The sequence below is a fragment of the Electrophorus electricus genome, chromosome 3 (genome assembly GCF_041902795.1).
Source record: "Electrophorus electricus isolate QZ-2024a chromosome 3, ASM4190279v1, whole genome shotgun sequence".
Taxonomy (NCBI): domain Eukaryota; kingdom Metazoa; phylum Chordata; class Actinopteri; order Gymnotiformes; family Gymnotidae; genus Electrophorus; species Electrophorus electricus.
Window position 1 is genome coordinate 7598556 of NC_137499.1, and position 26180 is coordinate 7624735.

Here is a 26180-nt window from a genome sequence, read left to right on the forward strand (position 1 = left end):
ATTCAAATTCACAAATTGTGAAGAGTGCAACTACATATGTACAGGAGGATGGAGATCTGGCATCATTGTAAACGAACTGAAATATTAATTTACTTAAACATTTACTGGATTTTTTAAATACTACACAATCTTGAAGCCATATGACACTGAAACCCTCCGAAGTAAAGGATAGGTTTTAAGATCAGATCGTTAACAATGGAATCAGATACATAATCCTTCTTAAACAATGAACAAGCACACTGAACAGAATGGTTTAAAAAGTGGACCTCTTAAAAAAATAAACAAATTAAGTCATAAAAAAGTTGACTACTTCTGAAAGTTTAACAATTTAAAATGAAAAAGAACCTTCAGCATTTTCCATGTAATTTGCAATACAAGTCTCAACATTTTTACAATATACATTACATCCTGGCCCCGTATTGCTACACAATGCCCTATTTGTCCATATGGACAAAGGTGAGAATTTTTTTTTTTAAAACTTGGTGGTCTTGTTACAGTTATAGTTACAGTTACACTGCTCCAGTACTGCAAATGCAGATGTACACAGCTGAATGAATTAAAGCAGCAGTAAAATAAGAGAAGTCAGTAAGGAAGGGAGTGAGCAAACCATCTTGGTGTTCATGTAAAACAAATGAATAATGTTGAGTGAAGAAACTTATTCATGGAGTTTTTATTTTCTTTAGTGAAGTTGAAACTTTACATAGTATATACAGAAGACATTATGTTAACATAAATAAATAAATACATAAAGATATCAATTTTGCATTCTGTGAATTGTGATCATCGTTCCATTATTCCATTACACTGAGAAGAAAAAACAAACAAAAACAAAACACATTTCCACACTTACATGTAAAGACCTCTACCTGTAATAACAGTCCCTCTGTGATAATCCTTCACCTCTAAAGTAATTTAAGAAGGCTTCACTGAAGTATTATCTGGTTCTAGGTGAACTCAGCCAGGCAAAGCACTTTACCAGGGTTGCTTTGTTGGAGCTGAAGAACCCCTGGGCAACTAGGGATTTAGTTCCTTACTCAGGGCCTTCAAAATGAAATGGCACAGTGCTGTGTGCATTGATGAATCAGATTTTAAAGATATACAAGTCAGGAATAGCTAGGTGTCAGTACACATGCTGTTAGCTTTGTTGGTGAGCCAGTATGGATGGTGAAGTTTCACTGCTAAAGGTGTTCTCTGTGCATGAAGCCTAACACATGTACTCTGCTCATGTAAAAGAAGAAAAAAACAATCAGGCCAACTCTCAGCGAGAAAAAGACCTATTTCATATCGGTTGTGTGGACTGAAGTTAAAATTAGAGATGAACAGGATGAAGAAGGGCCAAAGTTTTCTCAGTTATGATTTGCCATTTGTTCTATACATTTAAAGATGCCATAGAATGGACCAAACTGTTCCATGTACCAAAATGTCTTTATTCAATCTTGGTATAGTTGAATAAGGAGAATTTGGTACATGGAAGTGACATACTATGAACCTCAAACTCTTTTGTCACGTCCTTCAAATGTAAATCCCACGTAAGCAAAACAGGGTCATAAAACAGAGCAATTGCAGAAATTCTAGACTGTTAGGTAATAGTCTCAACTGATTAATATTTGTGTCCTTATAATGTGCATACACCAGCCCACGTTCTACCACAGGCAATATTAACACTTGCAGATCCATAACTTCAACAGTTCTGCAGATACTCTGAAGGATATTATGCAGATATTGTGAAGAACATATTGTAAAGATCCCAGACAAGTTTTTAGTTTCCTCTGCAAACTTGAGCCAGTTTCTCAAACCTTAGACAATGTCTAAAAGGCTTCCCTCAGTGTTAAGACACTGAAAAAAGGGGCAATTCCAATTTTTAAATTGGCAAGTAACCATGCTATACGATTTTTTTGTTGAATCCAGATGATCTTGCACTGTATCAGAGTAAGCTAACACATTTAATTTACTGTATTGTTGTTAGCTACTAGTAAGCTTTAAGTAAAGAGCTAGCATAGCTAGCTAATTAAATAGTATTATGACCTAGCTTATCTGCATGGGGTTTCATGTTTTTTTTTTCCTGCCTTTGCCCCATTCAGAGAATCAGCCTGTGTAGTTCTACCACATAAGATACTTCTTTGTCCATCCGTAGGCAGGCTGATCTAGCCCCCTTTCAGGTTATAGTTAATCAACCAGTCATAACTCTGAAGCTAGCTACTGTAGCTCATTTGCTGAGATATTCACACTATAGCTAGCTAGCTAACTTGCGCTGAGCTAATGCTAGCTTGTCCACCTCTGAAATGGAAATGATGCCAGTTAACAAGACGTCTAGTCGATCTGTTAAATCAGTTTTGTTTGAGAACTGAAATATCCTCAGGACTGGCGCAAACATATATGGATGCCTAAATGGTTGTAATTTACATTAAGCAAGTAACTAGTATAGGTAATGTTAGCTACTAGCAAGAAACTAGCTATCATAGCTAGCGAAATAGTATGACGACATATTTACACGGTTCATTTTATTTTCCTGCCTGTGTCCCATTCAAAAAAATAGCTTGCCTTCTCATATCTACAACATAATATGTATCATTGCCAATCCCTCTCTCAGGTAAATTTATAATTTATATCTCATGAGCAAGACATAACTCAGAAGCTGGTTCGGTTGCTTAGCGATATCCAATCTAGGCCTATATCTACTTAACTCACTTCTAACGCTAGCTTTTTTAAACGTTTCATTCTCCATCACTGAAGTTGAAACAATTGTAATTTGAGAAGACATCTAGTCAATCTGTTCAATTAAATTTTGTTTGAGAACTGAAATATCCTTCGATGCAAGCTCAAACATATATGGTTGGATACATAAATAATCCATGGTTTACCTCTCTCACAATTAGCTAACGCTAGCGATTGATTTTGATCTGCTGATTCTGTGTGGGCAATCGTGATGCTATGCTGTAAACCAGCCAATCAGAACAATGCTCAGTTATTCATGAACCCAATAAACTGTTGTGTAAAAAACCCCAGCTCATTTCATTCTAGTAGCAAATCATAGAGTTGTAAATGGATGTGTAAAACCACATTTGGGCGTTTTTTTCTCCCCAAGCGCACTTCCTATATAGCAACATATCTTCTACCTAGACATCAGAGAACTATTTAAACATATTGACTAAATGCATTGTAGGGTACCTTTAAAGGATCATCTGCTAATTATGAAGAGTGGCGTGTTCAGAAAATTCAATTAATTCTGGGTAAAACATTTATCATCCTCTAAAGTTTATGACCTTCCTAGTTTTTTCAGAGAACACCTATGACCTTCTTTTTAAGAATACCCCCTCTTTAAACATGTACATTAAATTTTTTTTTTGCCTCCAGCATAACTTCAATGCAATTAAAATGCTTCAAAGATATCCTCAGACCTGCTTGTTTAATGCGAGAATCAGGGTAAAGAATGTAGTCCGGAGTTAAATTGTACATGATTTATGCTATACTACATTAATTAGTCTGTATTGGTCTTCCATAACTAGCACCAGCAGGATAGCTTGCTGTGCTTACTGTCACCATAGGCAAAGTGGCTTCCGTCTGCAGTTTCAATCAGCACTTTATCTTACAAAGAAAATGTCAATATTAAGTCAAGAAACAAGGGCTGTTTAAGGGTATTCACACCAAGCAGCTTATACATCAATGGATTATATCGTGATCCTCCCTGACACTCACTAAACAAACCTAAATCCTTCCCCAGTTTTTTCAGACTTTTCCTTTAACACAATTTCTCAGTGGCTCATTATTTTGAGTCTCACATTCTTATAACATGTTGACAGTACAATTGCTAACTGAGGTGCAATATGCAATAGAAACAATGAAAAACCTACAAACCACCAGCAAGCACACTCTAAAGTGGATCTGATGAAGCCGCATCATTCGATCCCCAAATCTTACACTGCCATGTTGTTCACAAGCCCAGTTCACAGGTGAGCTCTGAGTGCAAGTTGCAGCAGTCTCAGAGCTGTGCATGAAAGGACAGGGTGTAGAGGAGGAGGATGTGGCCCCGTCTTACAGCAGGGGGACGTCGTGTCTTGCTCTTAATCAGCTTGCCAATAGCAAACAGTCTCGACCCCTTGTGAACTGCTGGCATATTAAAGCCTCCTAGGCCTGCGTGAGGTGCCTTTAATTACACCTTCCCCAGCCGCACAAGCCCGTCACACCCTTATCAGTGAGGGATATGCTAATGCTAGCATTCTTTGAAAACCAAGGGACCTTGTCTCTCTTCACTCAAACAGGCTCTGCATTAACAATTAGCACAACACCTCGGTGAGCAGCAGGAGAAACAATCAGCCCATTTTTCCTACGTTGAATGTTGCCTGTGTCTTTCTTTATCTTGGCAGAGAAAGCCACCTGGTTAAAACCTCAACTAACTCAGGGGAACTCAACAGGGGAGGTATGGCAACCTTACGTCTGCACGAGAAAACATGAGAAGCATGGGACTGCTAGAGAAAGATGAAACGTCTGTTTCGCATGGCTACTATACAAATCTCAATGACAGCTCAGAGCCCATGTGTTTTGCTTGGTTAGTTGAAAGGGCTTGTTCCTGATCTCAGCACAGACAGATTAGGACATACATACATATGCACCCCCCCTCCCCCCCGACACACACACACACACACACACACACACACACACACACACACACACAATGCATGCACACGCACACACAGATGGAGAAAGGCGTGGTTGCCCATGGGTATCCTGGAATAATAAGATTCTCTTCAGTCTGCATGTTTCAGTTCAAAGCCCACTGTCTTGACTCCTGTAAAGCCTCTGGCAACAGTCCAGGTCCAGCTCAAAATGGAGAAAAGAAGTAAAAAAGCATGGGTCAGGGTGAAGGGGGTAAATCTCACTGGCAGCCACAGGGTCTAGGAGGGGGTGGGGGATGGGGAAAACAAAACAAAACAAAAATCTCCTGGCTTCAGATGATCCATCCAGTTCAGACGGAGCGGAGTGGGGTGAAGAGCCGAACGTGCTGGCTAGATGTTCTGGAGACAGTCCAGCTCCACAGAGCAGCAGATGCTCCCGTTCTAGCCACACAGCAGGAGAGGAAGAGAGGATAAGTAGGGTTACGCACCATTCACAAAGCACAACAACAGCCACTGAATATCGCCATCCATCCATCAGCCTTATTTGCCGTGTTGTACAAATATATTCTGTCTAAATCAATTGTTCTCTCCTTTATTCTCTTGTATTGATTGTAGAGCATTGTCTTTATAGATAGTAGATCTTTATAGATGTGTGCTGCATGCACAACTGCTGACAGACGTCAATAGATTTGATCCAATAGTTTGGCAGGCTGGTCGTTGAAGAGAGTATGGGGGACGTGCAAAAGCAAAATGTGGGAGAACTCAAGCTTGCAAAAGCTTATTTAGATCCACCGATTCCAAAGCAGTGCGACAGTTTTCAAACAGGCTTGTTTGTGTTGTTTTGTCCATTCCCAGGTCTATGCCCAGCCTACACGTGTTGGTATAGTATGTGTGGGTTGAGCCATACCTTGCATTTGCAGATAGTGCAGGGCGAAGTGGGCACGTTCCAGACAGCTCCACTTAGGCGGGTAATGCCCGTCGGGTCGTGGCACGTCTGCCGGATGTCGTAGGGCACATTATCAGCCAGGCAGGGGTCAGTGACACAGCGAGGGCAACACTCGCCATCCAAAACAGCAGTGTACTCGCATGGCAAGACAGGGCAGGCCAGGCGCCAGCATTCAACCTCGCCCTCCTGCAGAGATAGAGAGGGAGAGACAGAGAGACAGATCGAGTGTCCCAGACAGACGGCGAGGGAGGGAGGCAGGGAAAGACAGTGTGAGAGTGAAATGTATTATCTCTGATCAGCTTAATCAAGGCCACCTTGGTCAGTTCTCTCACACACTGCTCTAAACCTGAGTCAGCTCATGAAGGCCTTGATAATGCCCTGATGAATTGAATTAGGAGCAGGGAACACACACAAATGTGCAATGCATAGCATGTCCACTACTGGGGAATGAAATCCATTGTGCTAAACTGATGAGGTCTATTCCAGAGGACAACAAAACTAAAACAACATAGAATGAAAGTGGGTAAATTGTCTGACATTTTCTGATTGCCATGTGAAAAGTCTAATATTGTTAAATAAAAGGAACTGACAATATACATTTAGAAATGCCCAGTCTTGTAATGGCATCACCTATGATAACTCATAACAGAGCTTAATTCTAGCTTTTGAAAGAAAGAAAGCTGAAATATGCATGTTTGGTAACTAACATACTCAGGTATGTAGAGGACTTGGCAGGAGAGTAGAATGTCAGGTCTAGACAATCTGGTAAATCCAGATGGAATCAGAGGCAATGAGTATGCATGCTGTCGGTGGGGTTGGGTATGGCCTCAGTTGATGGGGAGGCCAGTATGGAATTTATGGTTTAAAGAGGGATAGTGCCGTGGGTAAATATAGGATGTTTAATTCAAAGTGTGCTGTTGGTGTAGAGTGTAAAGTCCATAAGGAACTAGTGGCACTGAGCATGCATTAATGGTATCAATGGGGCAGGGTATAGTCACCAGGGAGGGCAATGTGGATTTATGTTTAGGGAGGTTCATTAAGTGATTGGAGCTTGGAGTTGGGTGGGTCATTTGACATCCTGTGTATAATTACATAATTTCCAATTATTATGTGGAAAATAATGGATGTTTACATGTATAACTCATTGTTAACTTCTTAAAGAATTTTAAGTTGTGAGGGTGTTTAATTTTTTATTTTCTCCCACAGAGCAGCAGCCACAAATTTAAGAGGATGAAGGCATTTGAACGCCAACTTCTGAGTAGTGCAAGGTCTGCTGCCTGCTTCTGTATCTGCTCCCTGGGCAGCATCTAGGCTAACTCCAGCAAACCTTTCCTTTACTGATGAAGGAGGAGGAAACCCATGACTCCCCCTCCCGGAAAGTCCACCAATTCCGGAATTTCATCATAAATGTTTTAAAAATGTTCTCATTTTATAAAGACGTTTCGGTTAGTCTTGTGTTTGAAGTGACGCCGACTGCTGACGCAGGAAAGCAGGCAAGAGGAAGAGCGAGGAAAAGTGGGGATGAAGAAATCAGCCAGACAGGAAGTGCCTAGAGTGAGAGAGGAGATAAAGCGAGGGAGAGATGGATGTGGCAAAGATGGCTGGTCAGATAGCATCAAGCGAAGTTTGCCTCCTCTATGTGATGAACGCTGAGGGCCAAATCACTTCATGATGGAGAGATAAACAGACACAGTCTTTGACCCAGTAAGTCAACATGCCATGCTTTGAGGCATTTCCCCTCTGATAAGAATCAGCCACTCGCCTGTGTGTAGTGGCAATTAGAGGGGCTGTTGTAGCCCCACTGGGACCTGAGCTGGGCATTATGGAAGATGTGTTACGGAATTAATTGCATGTCTGCCAGCCCACCATGATGCCCTGGCCAAGGCTGCCAGTGGAGCGGAGCACTGGGTAACAGGCCATATCACAACTGAAGCACAGCGTCGGGTTTTAAGGCTAGAAGAAGAGACAGGAACCCAAAGGGCACACCACCCGATCTTCTTCATCCCAAAACTCCGCGGGTCTCCACTCTCTGGGTACAAGTTTATCCCGCAGGCTGCAGCATCACGAAGGTGCCCTTAAAATTGGACGATTTGGTGTCACTCCCACACGGCGTTTGAAGATGATGACAGGCAGAGAACTGAAGGTGTCAGTTCAGTGTTCTGACGTCTAACCTCCAGGCACCTCCTACCCTTTAGCCACTTTACATGCTGTGAATATTAAACAATTCCACAAAGGTCTTTAATAAAAACTCAGCACAGTGAAGCCCAGGACAGCTCACATGCAGAAGCCCCAGCAGAGACCTGGGCCGTGTGTACTGTCAGTGCGGAGATGTGGAGTTTATTCAGAGATTCGTTTGGTTCCGCTCTATGTCCCTCAGCAGAGAGGCTAATCAGGTGCTGGATCAGAAGCCGTTTCTCATTCCACCAAACTGAGCCAATCCACACTTACAACACTGATCCATATTTATGTGTGTACATGCGTTCGTGCGTGCACACATGAGAATGAATCCATATGTGGTATGTTGAAAAAGGAAAAAAAAATATTGTATGGATTAGCAGTAGCATTTTACTAAACAATTTTGCTGAGTTTACTGAGCACAGATTTAATCCTGGTGATAAATCCAGTATCCCCTCTGAGTGTAGCTTTGGTCAGGATGGGAAGGATTAATTTGGATGGAGAAAACCTCCACTCACTGCAGCTGCCAACAGCTGGTTTGTCATGCAAAAGTTAAAACTGGTGAATGTTTTGTGTAAAAGTATAATCTGAGTGGAAGGCGTAAAAGCTGAAGGCAAGAGGAAAGCAGACACACATTATGGAAATAGGCAAGTATGATTTAAATTAAAATACAGTGTACCTCCAAATGTATTTATGTGATGTCTCGAAAAATATGAAGTTAATCAGGGTAGTAAATTAGATTTTTAATGGCTATCAGAGAAGAACAAGCTTCACCTTCTGGGGGGCATGACCCTTAACTCGCTTCACTTTGATGTAAATTAGTGGCTTCCTGAGAAAGACAGATGCAAACTGCAATATATGTCTATGCCTCTGCACTGAACCAGCCCAAAAGACACAACTGCATGTTTCTAGCTCATTCTTCTGGAATGAGTCTGGTTTGTCCTTCCTGACACTGAAACCAAGCAATGACACTTCTTGTTTTTGTAGTTAGTTTGCTTTACAGTTTGAGGCAGAACCACCTCCATTATTCATCAGAGCATATCGAATTGTCTGCGCAAGTCCTGGCCCAAGACTCGCCTGGCCCAAGATGAAATCATCAGGCCAACTGAAATGAACGCTCACCCTTTTGAGCTGGTCATGGCCTGGCTGTTCCCAGTCTACCCTGACAGGCTGTAGGCTTACGTTTGGGAGACAGAGAGGGTGGTGTAAGCAGGATATTACCAGGCATCGGCACTGCTGGCAGTTATAGATCCAGGCATCTCCACTTTGGTAAAGTGTGTGGCCACTCTGATGCAGACACTGACTGCTCTCACGCGCGTCACACTCCGGACAGCAGGACAAGTCCACGGCAGGGTTGTCACATGTGCACACCCTCCGCCTACAGAAAACTCTGCCATCCTATAATAAACACACACATCCACATGCATACACACACGTACACACACACAAACAGAGAAACCCCCCTAAAAATTATAATAAAAAGTAATGCGTAAGTCAGTCAATCCATCAAGCAATAAACCGTATGTGGGACAGGGAAGAAAAGAAGGAACCCAAAGCTGTGTGTGTGTGTGTGTGTGTGTATACCTTGCAGGTGCATCCAGAGCAGGGGTCTTGGCTGAGGCCCCATTCTTCTCCATTGTGCTTTAGGCCACCCCCCTGAACACAGTCCCCACTGCATTCTGGGCCCGTAATGCAAACACAGTCAAAGGACCCAGGAAGGTTCACACACGCAGAGTCATTCCAGCATGTGTGGGTCTGTTTTGCACATTCATCAACATCTACAACACAATGAAGCGTACACACACAGACACACAGACATAAACACACACCCCAATGCAAACATAAAACACACAAATACTGTTGTCAAGGAACAACTCCACACAGACTACAATGTAATTCAAACTACATACGGTTTCATTTCATGTACTTTTCATAAAATGAATTGTTTAATTTCCCCTGTGACTTCCTGGAAGCTTCTCCCTCTTGGAACTGGCTTATTCATATAGTTCAAGTCTATCTCCAGGTTCCATGTGGTCTAAAGTGCCTCTCGCCTTTGCAGCCAAAGACTGTATAGGACCAGGACACTGAAAGCACTATGGTGCAGTGAAGAGTCCTGTGCAGTCTCACTCAGCCATTTACTCCACAGTCTACTGAGGCTAGTAGAAGGAAAATAGTCATTAATGTCAATGTTTCACATACGAAGTGCATTCTATACAGTAATCATCAAAAAAGCTTTCTGACAGAGTGTTTTAATGCTACATGAACCATGCTTAGTAATTCGTGTGCATGCATGTGCACGCACACGACAACTCACTTTCACCCAAGATCAATGGAAACCCTGTCCTTGTCTATTCTGTTCTGAGAGTGTGTGAGTTTTGTATATGTATATGTTCACACAAGCAAGTGTGTAAGAAAATAAATACATCAGGTTAACAGAAATATTAATGTCGACTGTTATGACAGAGGATGAAGAAAACATGGAAAAGGTATTATTCCACCTTAACTTTTAATTGCTGTTCTCAACGGACACAAGAGCTTACAGGCAAGGAGAAGAGGGAGGGGGTAGAGAGAGAGAGAGCAAGAGAGAGAGAAGCAGAGAGAAAGGGGGAGGAGGAGAGTTCTCCCTTTCAGCTGGACTTGCAGCTAAAGCTAGAGTCCTAATTCTAATTGGCCTCTGTATAAACCTTCCCCCTGACTGAGAGCGATTGGGAGAAAACGACAGAACGCTTCCGACAATTTATGTAAAAGTGTGACAGGCTATTTGCATAAACTAAATGAAAGTGCCATCAGGGAGGAAAGGATATGTTAACTCACATCTGATTAATGGGTGTTCACAGCAGCGGCTGGGTATATGCTAGCTATGTTCTCATTGCTACAGTCATCTCACACCTCTCTCTCCCACAAACACTTCTACTCAGACCCATGCGCACTGCCTAATAAATATATAGTGACACACACTAGTACCATCATGCTATGCACACATATTTACAGCAACAGCAATCTCTCACTTTATTGGGAAGACAGATGTTAGTAATTATCCAACATTCAGGCTGTTATGTGCTGGAAGTTTCAACCGGCGTTTCATTGCAAGGGTCAGTTAAGCAGGCCACATGGAAAGGTCACATATCAAAAACCACAGTGCTCATGCCATCTTATTTTTATGCACTCCCAGTTCATTAACACACCCAAACAGGCACTGGAATAGAAACGCCACCATGATATATGCACACATGCATATACCCCATGCTTGAACAAGGAACAACTCATGAGTTGGTCCAGGTTCTGCCAGGTTCTCACCATTGAGTGCTCTTTGAAGACACTGACATTAAAGTGAGGCCACACACAGCTTGCCTCAGGCTAGAGGTCCAACAAGCCTCCATAAGCAGTCCTTCCCACAGGACTCATGGACCCTGACCTCTATGCAGTCCCCTCTGGCCCCGCCTACACTAGAACCATTACTCAACACTCAAAGCCACGAGTGCGTGCACATACTACTGTGGTATAACTCACTTTCATCTATTCTCGCTTTCGCTCTACCACTCTACCTTTCTCTCTGCCAGCCTCACAAGTTCTTCACTCATTCCCTCATTCTGCTTCTCTCTGCTCTCTTTGTTTCTGCCCCCTGTCTTTCTGCCTTTGAACACCTAAATGCCACTTTCCCTATTCTCAGCTGAAACGTCAGCTCTTCGGTGTGACGCTGGGTTTCGTGCACAGAGACGGGGAGGTGTGTCTGTGCATTTTCATCACTCGCTTCTTCTAGGAAACATGTGAAGCATTTCTTCCCCACCACAAATGACATGACTCCTTTAGCATTGGACTCCTTGACACACACATACACACACACACACACACACACACACACACACACACACACACACACACACACACACACGCACACACACAGACTAGCAGCGTGGTGGGGGAATGAGTCCTAAATGAAGTGAATTACTTTTTTTTAACATCCTGTTAAAAAAATAAACAAAGACCTTGCTCTGCACGTGAGAAATGGTGGCAAGCTTTAAACCTTAACACTGCACTGCTTGCTCGCATCAGCTGTTTAGTCCCTGAGGTATTTTACAAACCTATCCAATAGCTGCAGAAAGCAGGATCATTTAGGCAATGCCCAGCTTAAATGGCACATTCTGAGAATGTCTGCATGTGCAAGTGAGACATTTTAAGCCATAATTCAAGCCAGTTTGGCGAGAACACAAAATGCCATCCTATTTCCTAAGGAGCCATGCTCAAATGCACACAACGCAGTGAACCATCCACACAAGTGACTGCTAGCGTGGAGCTGGGAAGCTCATGGATAATAAGAGAAATAAAAGGAAACAAACAAAAAAACCCAAACAAACAAAAAACCCCAGGGCAAATTCCTGCAAAGTGCAGGGAATGCAGAAAGCCAACATGGGTGTCATTTTCCCTCTGCCCTCTCTGCAGGAATCATCCATTATGAAGGGCCTTTTAATAATACTCACATGAACACACTCACTCTCTAAACCTTTCTCTTATTAATATTGTAGTGGATCATCAGAGTGGAGTATTTATGTCAAAGTCTGTCTGGTAACAGATGGATGGCACATCACCTAATTAAAGATGTTAAAATCTGAACTCAACCTCATGCTAAGCACCTAATTTCAGTTTGAACACCTTGTGATGTGCACTTTACAGCGCATGCTCTGGCTGCTATAGGCACTACGGCCCTGGGCGAGCCCCGCTGGAGCACGGGGGGCGCTTGGGCCACAAGTGCCTGTTTGATCATACGCTCGCGAGATCCCGGGGAAGCCGGGGTGCGGTGAGTTTGGGCACGCGCGCAAGAGAGGGGGGACCTGGGGGGAGAGCTGAAGTTTGGAACGCATCTGCTGAGAAAGAGAGAGACAACAGAGGGGGAGAGAAAGAAAGCGAGGAGGAGAGAAAAAAGAGAAAGGGATGGAGGGAGAGAGAGGACAAAAAGAGAAACAGACATGGAGGGATGGTAATTAGTACTCACCCACACAGGAGCTCCCGTCGAGCAGGTAAGACCCGTTGTCGTGGAAACCGCTCCGACACTGGCAGTGGTACCAGCCTGGGAGGTTGACACAGCGAGAGTGGTTGTGACACTGGATGAGACCCTCGGCACACTCATCGATGTCTGGGAAAGACAGGAGAACCACACACATACACACACACACACACACACACACACACACACACACACACACACACAAGCAGACACACATGTAAACACAAAATATTCTCACCCTTTTTGTTCTGTTCTCAAAACAGGTACAATACAGCTGCAGTCAGAGGTGCAAAGTCAGCTATGCATATTCTTAACTGAATGCAAAAAAGTAATGAAGCCACTGTGTGAATAAACATGCAGGGAGAGGATGTGAAGTGGCTCCACCTTAGAATGAACTTCAGTAACACAGACTATGTTCAAAATGGCAACATACTGAGTTACCGGTATGAAACCAACTAATGTAAGCACAAAGAAAGAAGTATTTTTCTTTTTGGGGCATCATTCCTGTAATTTCTAGACAGGAACATGGACAACTCTTTAAGAACACCACAGCATTCACCCAAATGTTCTATTGAATTGAACATTTCAGTGTTGGTTTAAAAATCTGTTTTACTTCAGTAGCCTACTAGTATTAGGATTACAGTGGAGAACAGAAACATGCATATCAAATATGTTTTTAATGTAGTGCTTCGTATCTGCATTATTTTGCCTAGCACCTTTCCTTGTCATATGGGCACACTGTAAATGAACGAGGTGACCTCTGTAGGTCGGTGGGTTTCATAATCAATTGGAGTACAGCATAAGACTAACATCACTGCTCTCTGATTATACATCACTCATTCACTTATACACTCACCAAACAGCATGCACATACCCACCCTTCCACATCCACACTCACCCCCACCCATCACTACCCCTTCCTGTGGTGTAATGGCACCTCTCTATTATAGAAGTTGTAGGACATGCTGCTCTCAGGCCGTCCTTTGTTTATAGTGCTGCTTGGAGCTGAGTGACCCTGGCGCTCCGTTGGCTTTGACAAGGCGTCACTACTACAAATGAGCCTGGCCCTGAATGGCCCTTGTTTAATTCCCCACTAAGTCAAGCAGAGTATATCTCAACTCCGATGCCACTGGTGCAGTTAAAGGGCTTCTAGACTGAAAAAGCCCAGGGTCAGAGGGCAGGCCTCTGCTCGCCACTCAAACCTTGCGCTCTGACGTGAGTGCCATGGACTTTCTATGCAAGGGCAAACGATTTTATGATGTGAGAGCTTTGTGCTATTCTAATACAAAGATGCTTATTGGTGGAAGGGCGTGTGTACCTTCACTAAGGGAGGATTTAAAACTTTCCACTCAGAATTCAACTGGAGAAAGATAAATGCTCCCTTATGCAGATGCACAGTTCAGCTTTGTCAACTGCAGAAATGAGGATAATGAGACATTCTAAATCCATACCTACCTTTCTACAGTTATTAGTGAGCAGTGTGCTTTCTTAACATTAGGCTTAAAATGACTGCAGTACATAAGTGTAAACTTGATAATATCTGTAAATGCTAAACTGTAAAGTGATAGCGCTGATTGCTAAACGTTTGGTAATGGCGGGAGTCAACTGCATTATTACCAATATAGCTTAACTATAACTGAGAAAACACTATATAATTACTTTCAATATTCTAAATAAAATGGAAACGAAAAATCCTGTGCAGAGTGAAAACATAAAAGGAAACGCTGCATATTTTGATATTTTCTTCTTGCCACTCTGAACTCCAGTACATGACACATATCTCAGTCTAACATTTATTGCCTAATCAGACCACCCACACACGAATATTAATAAAAGCTTGCTCTGGAGCTCCATTTACCATCTGTGCATCCTTACTTGACACATACTCGGGAAAAAATATTTAAATATGTAATTTTCTCCTTAGCTCATACACCCCACGTCAGTGCGATGTTTTTCCTGGGAATGCAGGATCTTGGGTCGTCACTTTCTTCCTGGCAACATAAATTTGCTTGTTTGACACTGATATTTAAATGATAAATTTATATTACTGGAAATCCATCAAAGAATATAATTAACTTGAACTGAGCATCTCAGAGGCCTGACTCTGTAGTTGTAGACTGGAGAGTGTTCAAATGTGTAGAGTCCCTGGCCCGCAACTGTGATCAGGGGTATTGGATATTCATCAGGGGGTGGGGTGGGGTGGGGGGCACAGCTAGAATCTGGTAGACAGTGTTTTTATAACACTTGTATAGTCTTACAATAGGGAACAGCAAACAACAACACTCTTTCCAGTATGAACCACTTACATGTGATATGTATTCTTCCAAGAAAGAATTTACAGTATACCAAAGCTTATAATGTGACGTTTTCACAGGAATGTAATTACATCAGCACCATCCTGATACAGATTATGGAGAGAAAGATTTGTTTCAACACAGTTGGAAAACATCCTTTATACGTGGCTTTGTGTGAACTGTCACACCCCCATCCTAACCTCTGTCCTCTCCAAACACACACACACCCGACAGTATATGCCATCCATCAGCAGCAATAGGACAAGGCTTACCCCATAAAACTAGAATGACAGAGTCCTTGGCACTGCTGCACTCAACAAATAACAATTCATGAGTTTGTCAGATCTCAGGAAACACGCATGTACGCTGACACACATGCACGCCCACACACATGCACACAGCTTTCTATACATTATCTCAATTTCACAGTGATGTACATAGAGTATAATCATCCTTAGGACACTTTGGAGTCTTTTCTCCACATGAACTCTTGAAGTTGGCTTTCTGTGTCTCAGTCTGTGTGTGCCTCTCTTGCGCCTGCACTTACACTCGCACACACAGCCACACTGCCTCAAAATCAAAATTCTCGGTTGTTAGATGCCGTCAAAGTTCTCATACACACACCATTGTTTAAGGCACACAAAATGCCAAAATCTTTTTTCAGTAACTCATCTTAATATCCTCATGAGAGCAGCTACTAATCTCTAAATAAAAGCTCAATGATTAAAAAAGGTGGCAACACAATGAAAACAAACCTACTGATGTATGATAGCATCTTCAAACCCAGTTTCATCAATATCTGTCTGAAAGGAGTGTTATTTATCTAATGGAGTCCAAACAGTACTAATACACCTGGCCATCAATAGGGTCATCTGGAATACAAGTCTCCATACGTGCCATATTCTGTCAAATTCACATGCGGTCCTCTCAGTCTGTGGTCATCAAGCAGGTGGAGAGGGAACATCACTTACACACTGGCTCCACAGCTTTGGAAACATGCATTAGATTTTTGGTGCTGTACACTAGTGCTGTACACTGACAGTTGGATGAATTGTTAACAATGGCTTTTTAGAAACAACTCATGTTGGTAAACTGCCTACCTGAACACATGAATACACCGGTGACCTTCCCATTCTTACAGTTAGGACAGAATCTCTGGGCTTGTATGTCATCATTACAGTTTACTTCAATCACTGGAGCTGAAGGCCATAAGCCACACCTCTATCATAAAAACAATAGAATCCTAATAACCTCCTTACAGTTTGACTTCTTAAGCCAATGGATTTTTATGGATTTTTCCACTGGGGCTATGATGATATATGAGTTGGGAGATTTAAAGAGATATTACTTTAAGTAAAGAGGTGAAAAAGTAATATGTTTCAGGGGGGCAGTCCCTGTGAAGATCACAGCATCTTGTCCTTCACAGTCCAGTGTCAAAGATATTATCCCCATCTTAAGCAAATGACCAATCTGATTCAGCTCTGACCTTCTATATGGACCAATATGTTTCTGAATCTAGTTCAAAAAGTGACTTGTTACTTCCTAAGGCAATATTGAGAATCTCGTGGACAATCCCCAAATACTGAAATATATTTCCCATTCACTATTCAGCACATAATCATTTTGAGCCCTGAAATATCATGACAGCTCTTTGCTTTATCTCACTTAACTAAAGCCTATACCAAGTGAGGATACCCACTGTTGTCACTGACCTGCCCGCTACCATACCTGCCTGGGGGTCTGACTTATAGAACACTTTCCCTCCAGGCATAATTTGTATTTGGTTGCATTTAACCTCTTTTCACATCAACAGACAACGAGGTTCCTGACCAGAGCAGCAGGTCAAGCCATGGAGCTGCAGCTAGACCTCGGGCACTTCATAAAGCACTGGGAGGTTTGCTCCTTTCCCTCCAGAGGAGGAGAGACAGATGGAGGTCTGCATGGAGCCTACAACAGCAGAGCCTTCATGTGTCTGCAAAAACACCGCCGGCTACTGTCGGAATGCGGGGAGGAAACTCATTATTGAGATGACGTTTTTCATTTGCAATGTACAAGGAAGCTTTTTTTTTTTTTTAAGAAATTGAAGCAGCTCTTTCTTGCCTCAGACCATGTCTGCTCCCTCACCCCCATACTAGGAAGTAATCAAGCATGTACAATCCTCCCTATGAAGGTGCCGTGACATGTCAGCTGTGTCATTATGTTGAATTATGGTAAAGATTAATAGTAGGTGGGCTGGGGTAACCAGAAAAACTATGTTTATAGAAAATGAGGCATATTCTATAAATGGCAGGAATTTGTACACAACATAGAATTTCTACCATACACAGCAGAGTAACATATCACAAGGTGCTCCATAAAAAATACCACATTAAGCTATTACAGCAGCATTCATATTATGCTCTAGCCTACAGCCGGTCAGGTTCTTCAGCTCAACCATGTAGAGAAATCCTTTTCTGTGATCAGGTAAAATCCTTTGACAGAGCTACTGTCAAAGTACAGCATTGTCTGTACTTAACCTTCTTAAAGTCCCCCAACAAAGTGTGAGTATCTTTTTTAACCTTTTCATCATAGGCACTATTACTGCTGACCTTTAGTGTGCTTGGAAACCATGACAACAGATGAAGACTCACAGAGCTTAGCTCCAGCCTCTTAGTGTATACTGTTTGGATAGATCTGTGGTCAGCTGAACAAATGCTAACCTCCAGGACTGCACATCTGCACAGAGTGGAAGGTATTAGTCACAGCAAACCCCAGGAGTGGATTTAATAACACCAGTCTGTCGGCAAGATGGCAATTTGAACTCAGGAACGATCAAAAAAGCTGTGCAATCTTACGCTTGCACCATGATTAGGCAGAGGAGTTTCTGCTGCAGATGGCAGAACTGGCGGTCAGTGAGGAGAAATTGCAAAGGAGACGTGAAAACTCCAGAACACTACATAAGCAAGCGCAATGTAGGCGTCACGGGGGTGTGTGACAGACGGCAGGAGTAATGGCTCCACTCAGTTTAGGTAGATGAGACTGAGAGGCGGAAATTAAGATGACATCGGGTGGGTTTGGCTGGAGACAAAGATAATGCACAGATGGGTTTGGACAGTCCAGTGGAAAGACGAAAGCAGGTGGGAGCAGATAGAAAAGAGACAGATCTCATGAGTGACAAGGAGATGTGTTAGCTGGAGAAACAGCATAGATGTAGAGACATAGGAGTTAACGAAAAAGCAACAGTCCACTCTGAGGGAAACAGATATGAGGTAATGGGCGACGAGAACCAGAGGATACACAGTGTTAAAGGCGTGAGGCACAAGTCTGTGGCCTTGCAAAAGCCATAGAGTACCGAGACAAATCTCAGGTGGACATACTGTATATTATGGTAGGTAGGTGGTATCAGCAAGTATTAGATAGGCTTAAATGTGAACGGACAACGTGAAGACCAAACAAGCCTGAGGCTGATTTCCACGGCTTACCTGTCTCACACAGTCGTCCCGTGAAGCCTGATGGACAGACACAGGTGTTGGGTGAGACGCACGTTCCTCCACTGCGACAGCCTTCCTCGCAGAATGCTGCAAAAGGAAATCAAAACTCAGCAAGTCTATTTGAACAAGGCCAAGCACTAAAGCCTTATGAGCTTTTTAATGCATGAAACTGTATTATAAAAATAAAGCTTATCATGAGTTATTACTGAAAGACCTGTTGACATACATACTGTTCACCTTGAGATATTAATATCATAAATCTGCATTGTCTTTTTTTTTAATTAACTGAATGCGCTCACAACCTAAAAAAGCAGTGAATGTCAAAAGTGCATGCTATTTCCAATGACATAGTCAGAACCTTCTTTGACAACTAATGACTTTTATCTATATGCAAAAATATTTCTTTTCAGGATTTTAAACAGTGTACTGGAGGAAATGCAGTTATTGTATCCATAGGTTGCAGCCATATTGAAAACAGAGCAGAAGAGGGTGTGTGTGTGTGTGCATAGACAGACTACTGCAGTACTGTTGAGACTGTCCTCTCCCACGTGATATCACAGTATATTGTGACTGTGTTGCAACAATTTAATTCATTTCATTCATTTATTCCAAACTACAAGTATGTATTTGTATTCTTAACGTTACATTTTTTCCCCATGTTCTGGAGAGATGTTTTTGTTTGTGCGAGTGCAAGGAGTTTAGAAAAATGGCTGCAGTCCAGTATATGTGTGGGAATTAACTCTGGCTGGGAGCTATAGGATTCTGAAAAGGTCTGGCCATACAAAAGTGTCCAAAGCCCCCAGCACCATAACATTTATCATTACATGATAGAATGATTATCTTAAAAACACTCTCCATCAAATACTGATGATCATTATTTAGAGTCATGAAATGATGCAAAGCTGTTGGGAAACCAGCACACCTGCCCTCACATCACTGTGCATGCACTGCAGCTCAAACTCTGATACAGACATGCATCGAGACTCTTCTGTCCTGGCTCCCAGATGGTGGAATGAACTTCCACTGGCAGTCTGGACAGCAGAGTTCCTTGCAATCTTCAAATGCAGACTGAAGACTTATCCATTTGTGCAATTTTTAAATGACCATTGATCCTGCACCTATTTTGAGTAATTGAAGCTCTAGTACCTATTGTTTGTTATTGCTGTTTTCATTGTCTGATAAACAGCTTATGCTTATTTTGCACTTCTTCTAGGTATCAGAATGTACTCCTGTATTTCAGCAGTATACTAGTTCAATTGTATCTTGAACTCTAACCTACTGTACTGGCTACAGTACCAACCAATCACTTTTTTAAGTAGCTCTGGATAAGAGCATCTGCTAAATGCTGAAAATGTAAATGCAAATGTATATCAGTGCCCTCTGGCATGGTGGCACAGGCTCTTTGTTCAATGAACAGATGGAGTGTGTATGGATAATTGTATACGTGTGTGAAATAACCATTTCACTGTTTGATGGCAAAGGGTTAGCACTCTCAAACAAACAATAAAGGTTTGAAAGCATGCAGCATCATTCCTTACTGTTTTTGCAAGAAGTGTGTGCAGGCCCACAGACTAAAGCACTCTGAATGACTGAGTGTTTGAAGGGCGCTATATAGATAAACTCGCCTTGCCTACTGCTGTGAGATACATAGCAGGATTAAGTACTCTTAAAGAATCTGATTTAAGTGACGAATGAATTGCAAGTGACTAAATTTCGCTGTAAAAGTGTAAATTACCACTGACTTTTTATATAGAATTACAAAGGGCTAATGCGGAGGAAACCACCACTATTAGTATTCGGGGCTTTTGTGTGGGTCTCTCAGTACAGGCTGATTGCAGTGATTGCTGCTCTTCTTCTACTGAAATTTCAAGATGGAGAGAAATCAGTTGGTCAGATATACAACACTCACTGTGCTTTCATACAGCGAGGGGACAGGATAAAATAGCAAATGGGAGGAGTGGGAGGAATAAGGAAAAAATAACAAAGATGTCAAGAGAAAGTCCGCACTGAGGGACAGGAGTGTAGCTCAGCTCTTAAGCTGTGATCCACAGTTAAAGGCCTTGGGGCCAACCTGACTGGTTCCATCTTCGAAAAAATACAGATATGAGAGCAGAGTCTAGTGATACAACTCCTGGTAAGAACAATTCACAGGGTAGAACAGAGCAGCACAAAACCAATACAAGGTGATGTAACAGTGGGTGTGAATGCTGCAGCATTCCTGCTGGACTGTAACAAATTGCAATGACTGAAACTATTTAAATCACATAACACAGTATAGTGGGTGACAGCCCCAAACAATAGGCAAGCTGAGGTCCTAATAACTAATATAAGCAGAGGCAAATAAAGGAGGCAAAGCCAATGCAACAGAAAACCAAAAAATAATGAATGTGTTCCTTAGAGTGACTAGTGCGACTCCTACAACACTTAAAATCTCTTGCAATGGAATGGCTTGAGAGATTTACCTGAGTTGGGGAAAATTTATGGTCAGCCCGCAAAGCTGGAGATGCAATAGTCTTGGATCCCCGTGACTAGCTAGTCCCTGATTCAGTATTAGCAAGGGCAATTCTAACCTTACCGCAGTGATCTAAAAACATCACAAATGCTCACAGCACACTGCCTGCTAATGCTTTAAATTCACAGTGCAAAGCCAAAAGCTATTAGTGCCATTAATTTGTCTGGGTCCCCTCTTTGAACACTTCTATGAGGCCCTAATTAGGAGCGTGATTGCTTCTATACTAATAAACTGCACATATTGATATTAATTACAGTTATATTGACTCAATTTAGCTGCTTATATAATTACTGCTTTATTACTGGCAGTCTAACGGTCTCTGTGCGGGAGACTTCACCGCAGTCCTGAGGAAAAAAATAAATAAATAAAAATCAATGCTCCAAACTTGCAGGGTGCCTTTTTTACACAAATCAAACTGGGATGAACTGAAAACCACTTTAATATTAATGACTTTTGTTGATAAGGTACAAGATAGAGCACGTCAGCTACAGTAAAACAAATGTTCACTACAACTTTCCGCAGAAATTTCATGAAAAATGCAGGGCAGTACAAAGGACCCCTGACTACAAGTTTTAACCAGATTGCATCTATCATAAGTTAAAGAGGAATGGGCAAAGTCTAGCCACTATACAGTTCCTAAGCTCAGTGATGTACTCCCTGATGCTCTGAAGCCAACCCTGTGGGTCTGAACTTCACTCCTGAACCTTTGATGGTTGAAAACAGTCACGACTCTGGCTACAGCAGCCTGCAAGCCTAAGCTGAGCTCCTAGTGATTCTAGCCTTTTCAGACAGCTCTATAATGACATCTGGACATAAAATCATCCTCAAAATGAAATGTGGTAGAGCAGAAGGTGACTGGTTTTCACATCTTTGCACGGAAACCAATCAGATTTACAGAGTACAGTAAATCCCCCCTTTTGTCTATCAAAGCACATCAATCAAGGCTGTTTTCCAGCATTTACTTGAAGTAGGCAGAGTTTCCGTGGGTCTTATATGTCAGAATTCATGCACATTTTCATTTCTGATTCTGTGACTGCAATAACCTCTGCACCTGACTAAAAAGGCCTGCATAGATTAGGCTCAAGGCATTTAGTTAAGAAAACTACATAAATCATTGTAGATAAGAAAGCAGAAAGTCACATTTGAGGGGCTAGAAGGTTCAGTTAATCCATTACACTGAAAGACTGTATGTAGCAGACTCTGTGAGAGCACAGTAGGAGTTCGGAACCTGCTTGCCCCTTAAAAGGTACGATAACAAGGAAGAAATCTTTTGGTTGAGTCGCTATTATGAGCAACATCCTTATGACTCTCGTTTAGGAGCTACCGAGACTGAGAATTAAAATGAACAGAAAATGAAGCATCCCCGATGGAGACCCATTACCACGGGTGTCAAACAGCGGGTAATAGCGGACATGACTGCCCAGGGCCTTCCTTGCATCAATAGCCTCAGAAATAAACTGATTTTGGTTTATAATTTTAATACTTTTGTTACAGAGACAAATAATACCAGATGGTGTCTTCCAAGATAAGTTGTGTTTATCTGCATATTGCTTCCTTTAATCCCCCCCCCCCCCCCGCTTCAGATGAAAAATTGGTTTGATTCTTCTGCATGCAGATCTATTGTGTAATTTCTGTGCGTTGCCTAGAGAGCAGTTAGCAATTCAGGCCTGGTTTAAGATGAAACCAAAATTATCATTTTAGAAACAAGAGAAGAGTAAAGGGAGAGATATGGACAGAAAAAAAAGAAAAATGAGGGCAGACACTTTTGACCAAGTTCTTTTCAGAAAGCAGGTGAACCTGAAGTGTGCCCATGCCTGCCAACATCAGGCTCTGAAAAAGAGGGAGATTTTCGATGGCTACTGGCCTACCCCCAATGGCCCTGCCCCCATATAACCCTATACCACAGATTAATAGAATAAAAAAGGACATGAAAATAAAACAAATTAGTCACAAATTAGTCGTACATTTATAGCTCATGGTAAAATACAACATGTATAAAAGTGTTCAAAAGTCAACATCTCAAATTTACATCAACTGCAAAGAGATGAGAGTGTGTGTGTGTGTGTGTGTGTGTGTGTGTGTGCGTGCGCGCGCATGCTCAGGAGCTGAACAGTTAAGTAGCATCACAATTGCATGTTTGTTCTGACTCCTGAGGGAAGTCCATAATAAAGGCAAACACTCACAGAATAACAACTGATGTGGACTGTTACTAATTACGTGACAAAAAAACCACAAATGAACTGCCAATGTTAGGCAGCTAGCTAGCATGTTTCGTTTTTCCCCACCATGCTCTACATTAAAATCAGCCTTACATAGCTTACAAAACGCATGGCTTGCTGATGTGGCCAGCTGTTAAAATGGTAAGGTATCACACCTTCCCATTCCGCAAAATTTGGAACCGCATTTCTTCTTCTTAAAAGCCATTTCGTCAATTTCCAGGGGCAAGCGGAGGGGATGGGTATGTGTAGCATGATGACGAGCAAGGCATGGCAGGCGTTGTCATTGCGAATGCTCACCTCTGCCTCTAACTTGGTGAAAGCATTTGATTAATATTACTGAGCAACTAAATCTGAACTTTTTCTTGCTTCCAAAATTAAAATAGGTGGACCTTACAGTATGTTTTATAATGGAATCTGTTTTCAGAATATTTCAATCACATATGGTTTTTAAGTGTGTAAATTTTACATGAATGATATATTATTTATTCACAAGTAAGGCTGTTATTACACATAAAATGTGTACAAACGTTCTTCTGAAATGTATATGAGGTTTGCCTATATTTGCCCTCAGGAACATCCCTCCTCAGTGTCCAGCTGTGGTCCACCAAGAAAGGGCAGATTCACTTTCTTTGTTACTGCTTTTCCAAACTATAAATGATGACATAAAATTATACTGGAACAAAAACACTACGAGAGATTGAGAAAATTGAGAAACATGATCAGATTTACCATGCAAATACAGATAAACACATATTGTTTGCAGGAACCAAAATCACTGTTGACCAGATTTCGTAAGAGGCCTTCCTTTTAACTGCCTTTGCACATCACGAATAGGACATGACTGACCTGCATTTGACCCACATTGGAAAAGCAGAAGTAACATGTAAAACAGGCTCTTGTCACACACTGCTCAAGCTGAACTGCTGGAGGGGGGAAAACTAATACTGAAGGCTGGGGTTGTCTGGGGAAGAATGCACAAATATAAGTGGGGCCTCACTCTGTAAAATCAGGCTTGGAAGTATTAAAAGGAGTTAAACATTGATTTAACTGCAATATGAGTTTATGCAAAGCATAATGTAGAAGAATGTTTCTAATATAATACTTCTTTTCAGTGATACTAAAATTAATTAAAACATTAGACTTTAAAATAAAAAGATGTTTAAGTAAAGGAATTACAAACAATAAGTATATATGTTGTAATAAATTGATGCAAGTATGTGGGGTCTCCTGCAAGAACAATGGTCAAGGACATCTGGGTTATTTGTGGGAAGAGATAAATATGTAATATATCATGTGCATGTATGTGTGAGCTCTTGTCAGATGAAATCCAACACTTCAAGTCCAACATTTCTTACCCATTGTGTTAGAGGTTGAAACATAAGTTGCTCTGGTATATGGATTGATAGTTTTTAGGCAAACATGCTGAAGACGTTGGGTTTGTAATCAGACGAGGTATTGTTCTGCTGTTAAATCAACTTCAATTTCTTTATTTTTTTATCTCTGTAGTACAGAGTGCCATTTCTGAAAAGGTCTTGTTCCTCTTGAAATTAGGCAGCTCAATTCCCCCCACATCTTTTAGTGTGTTGCCAGGTAGCATGACACATATTCCACACAGAAACTGAACATGCATTTGATTTGCAACACTATGATTAATGGGATTAACTGGAGGAACACAGCGAAAGAAAGAGTTAAAAATAGGGAGACTCCTATGAAAACTGGCAGTGTTGTCAGATATGTCTGTGCCAAACACTAAATATGTTGTGCTTATCTAAGATTAGGTATGTAAGATTAGCCAATGATTATGTACAATTGTAGTCAATTATAAAGAGAACATTTAAGTGGATAGAGAAGCGTGAGAATTTCCTTCAGTGCAGCCAATAATAATTAGTTAATGTAATAGTGTTTCTGCTGTCATAAGCAAATGAAGTTAGAAAGCCCAACAATGAACTTATAAAACACACACTGTTCATTTCAGAAACATCTATAATCACTGAAAGAGAAAAGCAGGCAGATCTTCATTTTCTGATGTTTAACCCTTAAATGCATACCAACCAACCTCAAAGAAATACATTATCAATTTGCTTAATATTTTTTTTTCCTGTTTCTTTATCTTGTTGGGAGTAGGGGTCGTCAAACTATTGTGCCCATGGTCCAAAGGTTGGTGCCACGCCCCTGCCTAGCACTCCCTGGTGTCTAGTCAGTGGTGCCAATGCAATCATACCATCTCATAATGTGACACATCACACTATGTCTATATATATATATATATATATATATATATATATATATATATATATATATATATATATATATATATATATAAACAATAAAAAAAATAAAACCATTAAAGGACAACCATGCACGGCAATGAATGGATTAGCATAAATGCACTCATTGGTTGTAATGGCTACACATCAAAGGGTCATTTAAATAATGGCTATCAAGCTTTTTCATGCCTGCAAACATTTCAGTTTAAAAAAGACCACGTATAAGATAATTTGGTAACATGCAACACTATTATTTCAGTGTGCAGTGGTAGCTCAGCGGTTAAGTTATCTGATTTATAATTGGAAGGTTGCTGATTGAAGCCCCACCGTTGGCCCCTGGAGCAAGGCCCTTAACCCTCAAGTTGTAGTCAGTCATAATTGTAAGTTGCTTTGGATAAATGTGTCAGGTAAATATCATTAAAACACTGACTTAAGTAATTTATTATTTACCTTTCAATCCCCCTGTTCAGCCACCACAAGTAAATAATGCACATCTGTGTATGCACACGTGTGAGTGTGTACATGTTAGTGTGTGTGTGGTATGTGAAGTGTTCAACCTACAATTCTAAAAAATGGTATGGTGGTCCTCCTTTTTAGCCCCCCCCAAAAATACATTTACATACAATACCACATAAAAATAATTCCAACCAAATACCACATCCAAAATTTTTCATGTGGTTCA

At 41.5% G+C, this 26180-nt stretch overlaps 1 protein-coding gene across 1 annotated transcript in view; it reads right to left on the reverse strand.

Annotated features, from left to right (window-relative positions):
- Positions 1-641: 641 nt before the first annotated feature.
- Positions 642-26180, reverse strand: part of LOC113578130 (protein kinase C-binding protein NELL1) — a 163314-nt gene continuing 137775 nt past the window's right edge. The window contains exons 15-20 of the mRNA XM_035527909.2: positions 18492-18587; positions 12725-12865; positions 9319-9512; positions 8956-9132; positions 5521-5745; positions 642-5054 (exon numbers count right to left, since the gene is read on the reverse strand). Coding sequence (XP_035383802.1) covers positions 5004-5054; positions 5521-5745; positions 8956-9132; positions 9319-9512; positions 12725-12865; positions 18492-18587 — 884 coding nt within the window. The 3' untranslated portion in view covers positions 642-5003. The remainder of the gene's footprint in view (positions 5055-5520; positions 5746-8955; positions 9133-9318; positions 9513-12724; positions 12866-18491; positions 18588-26180) is intronic.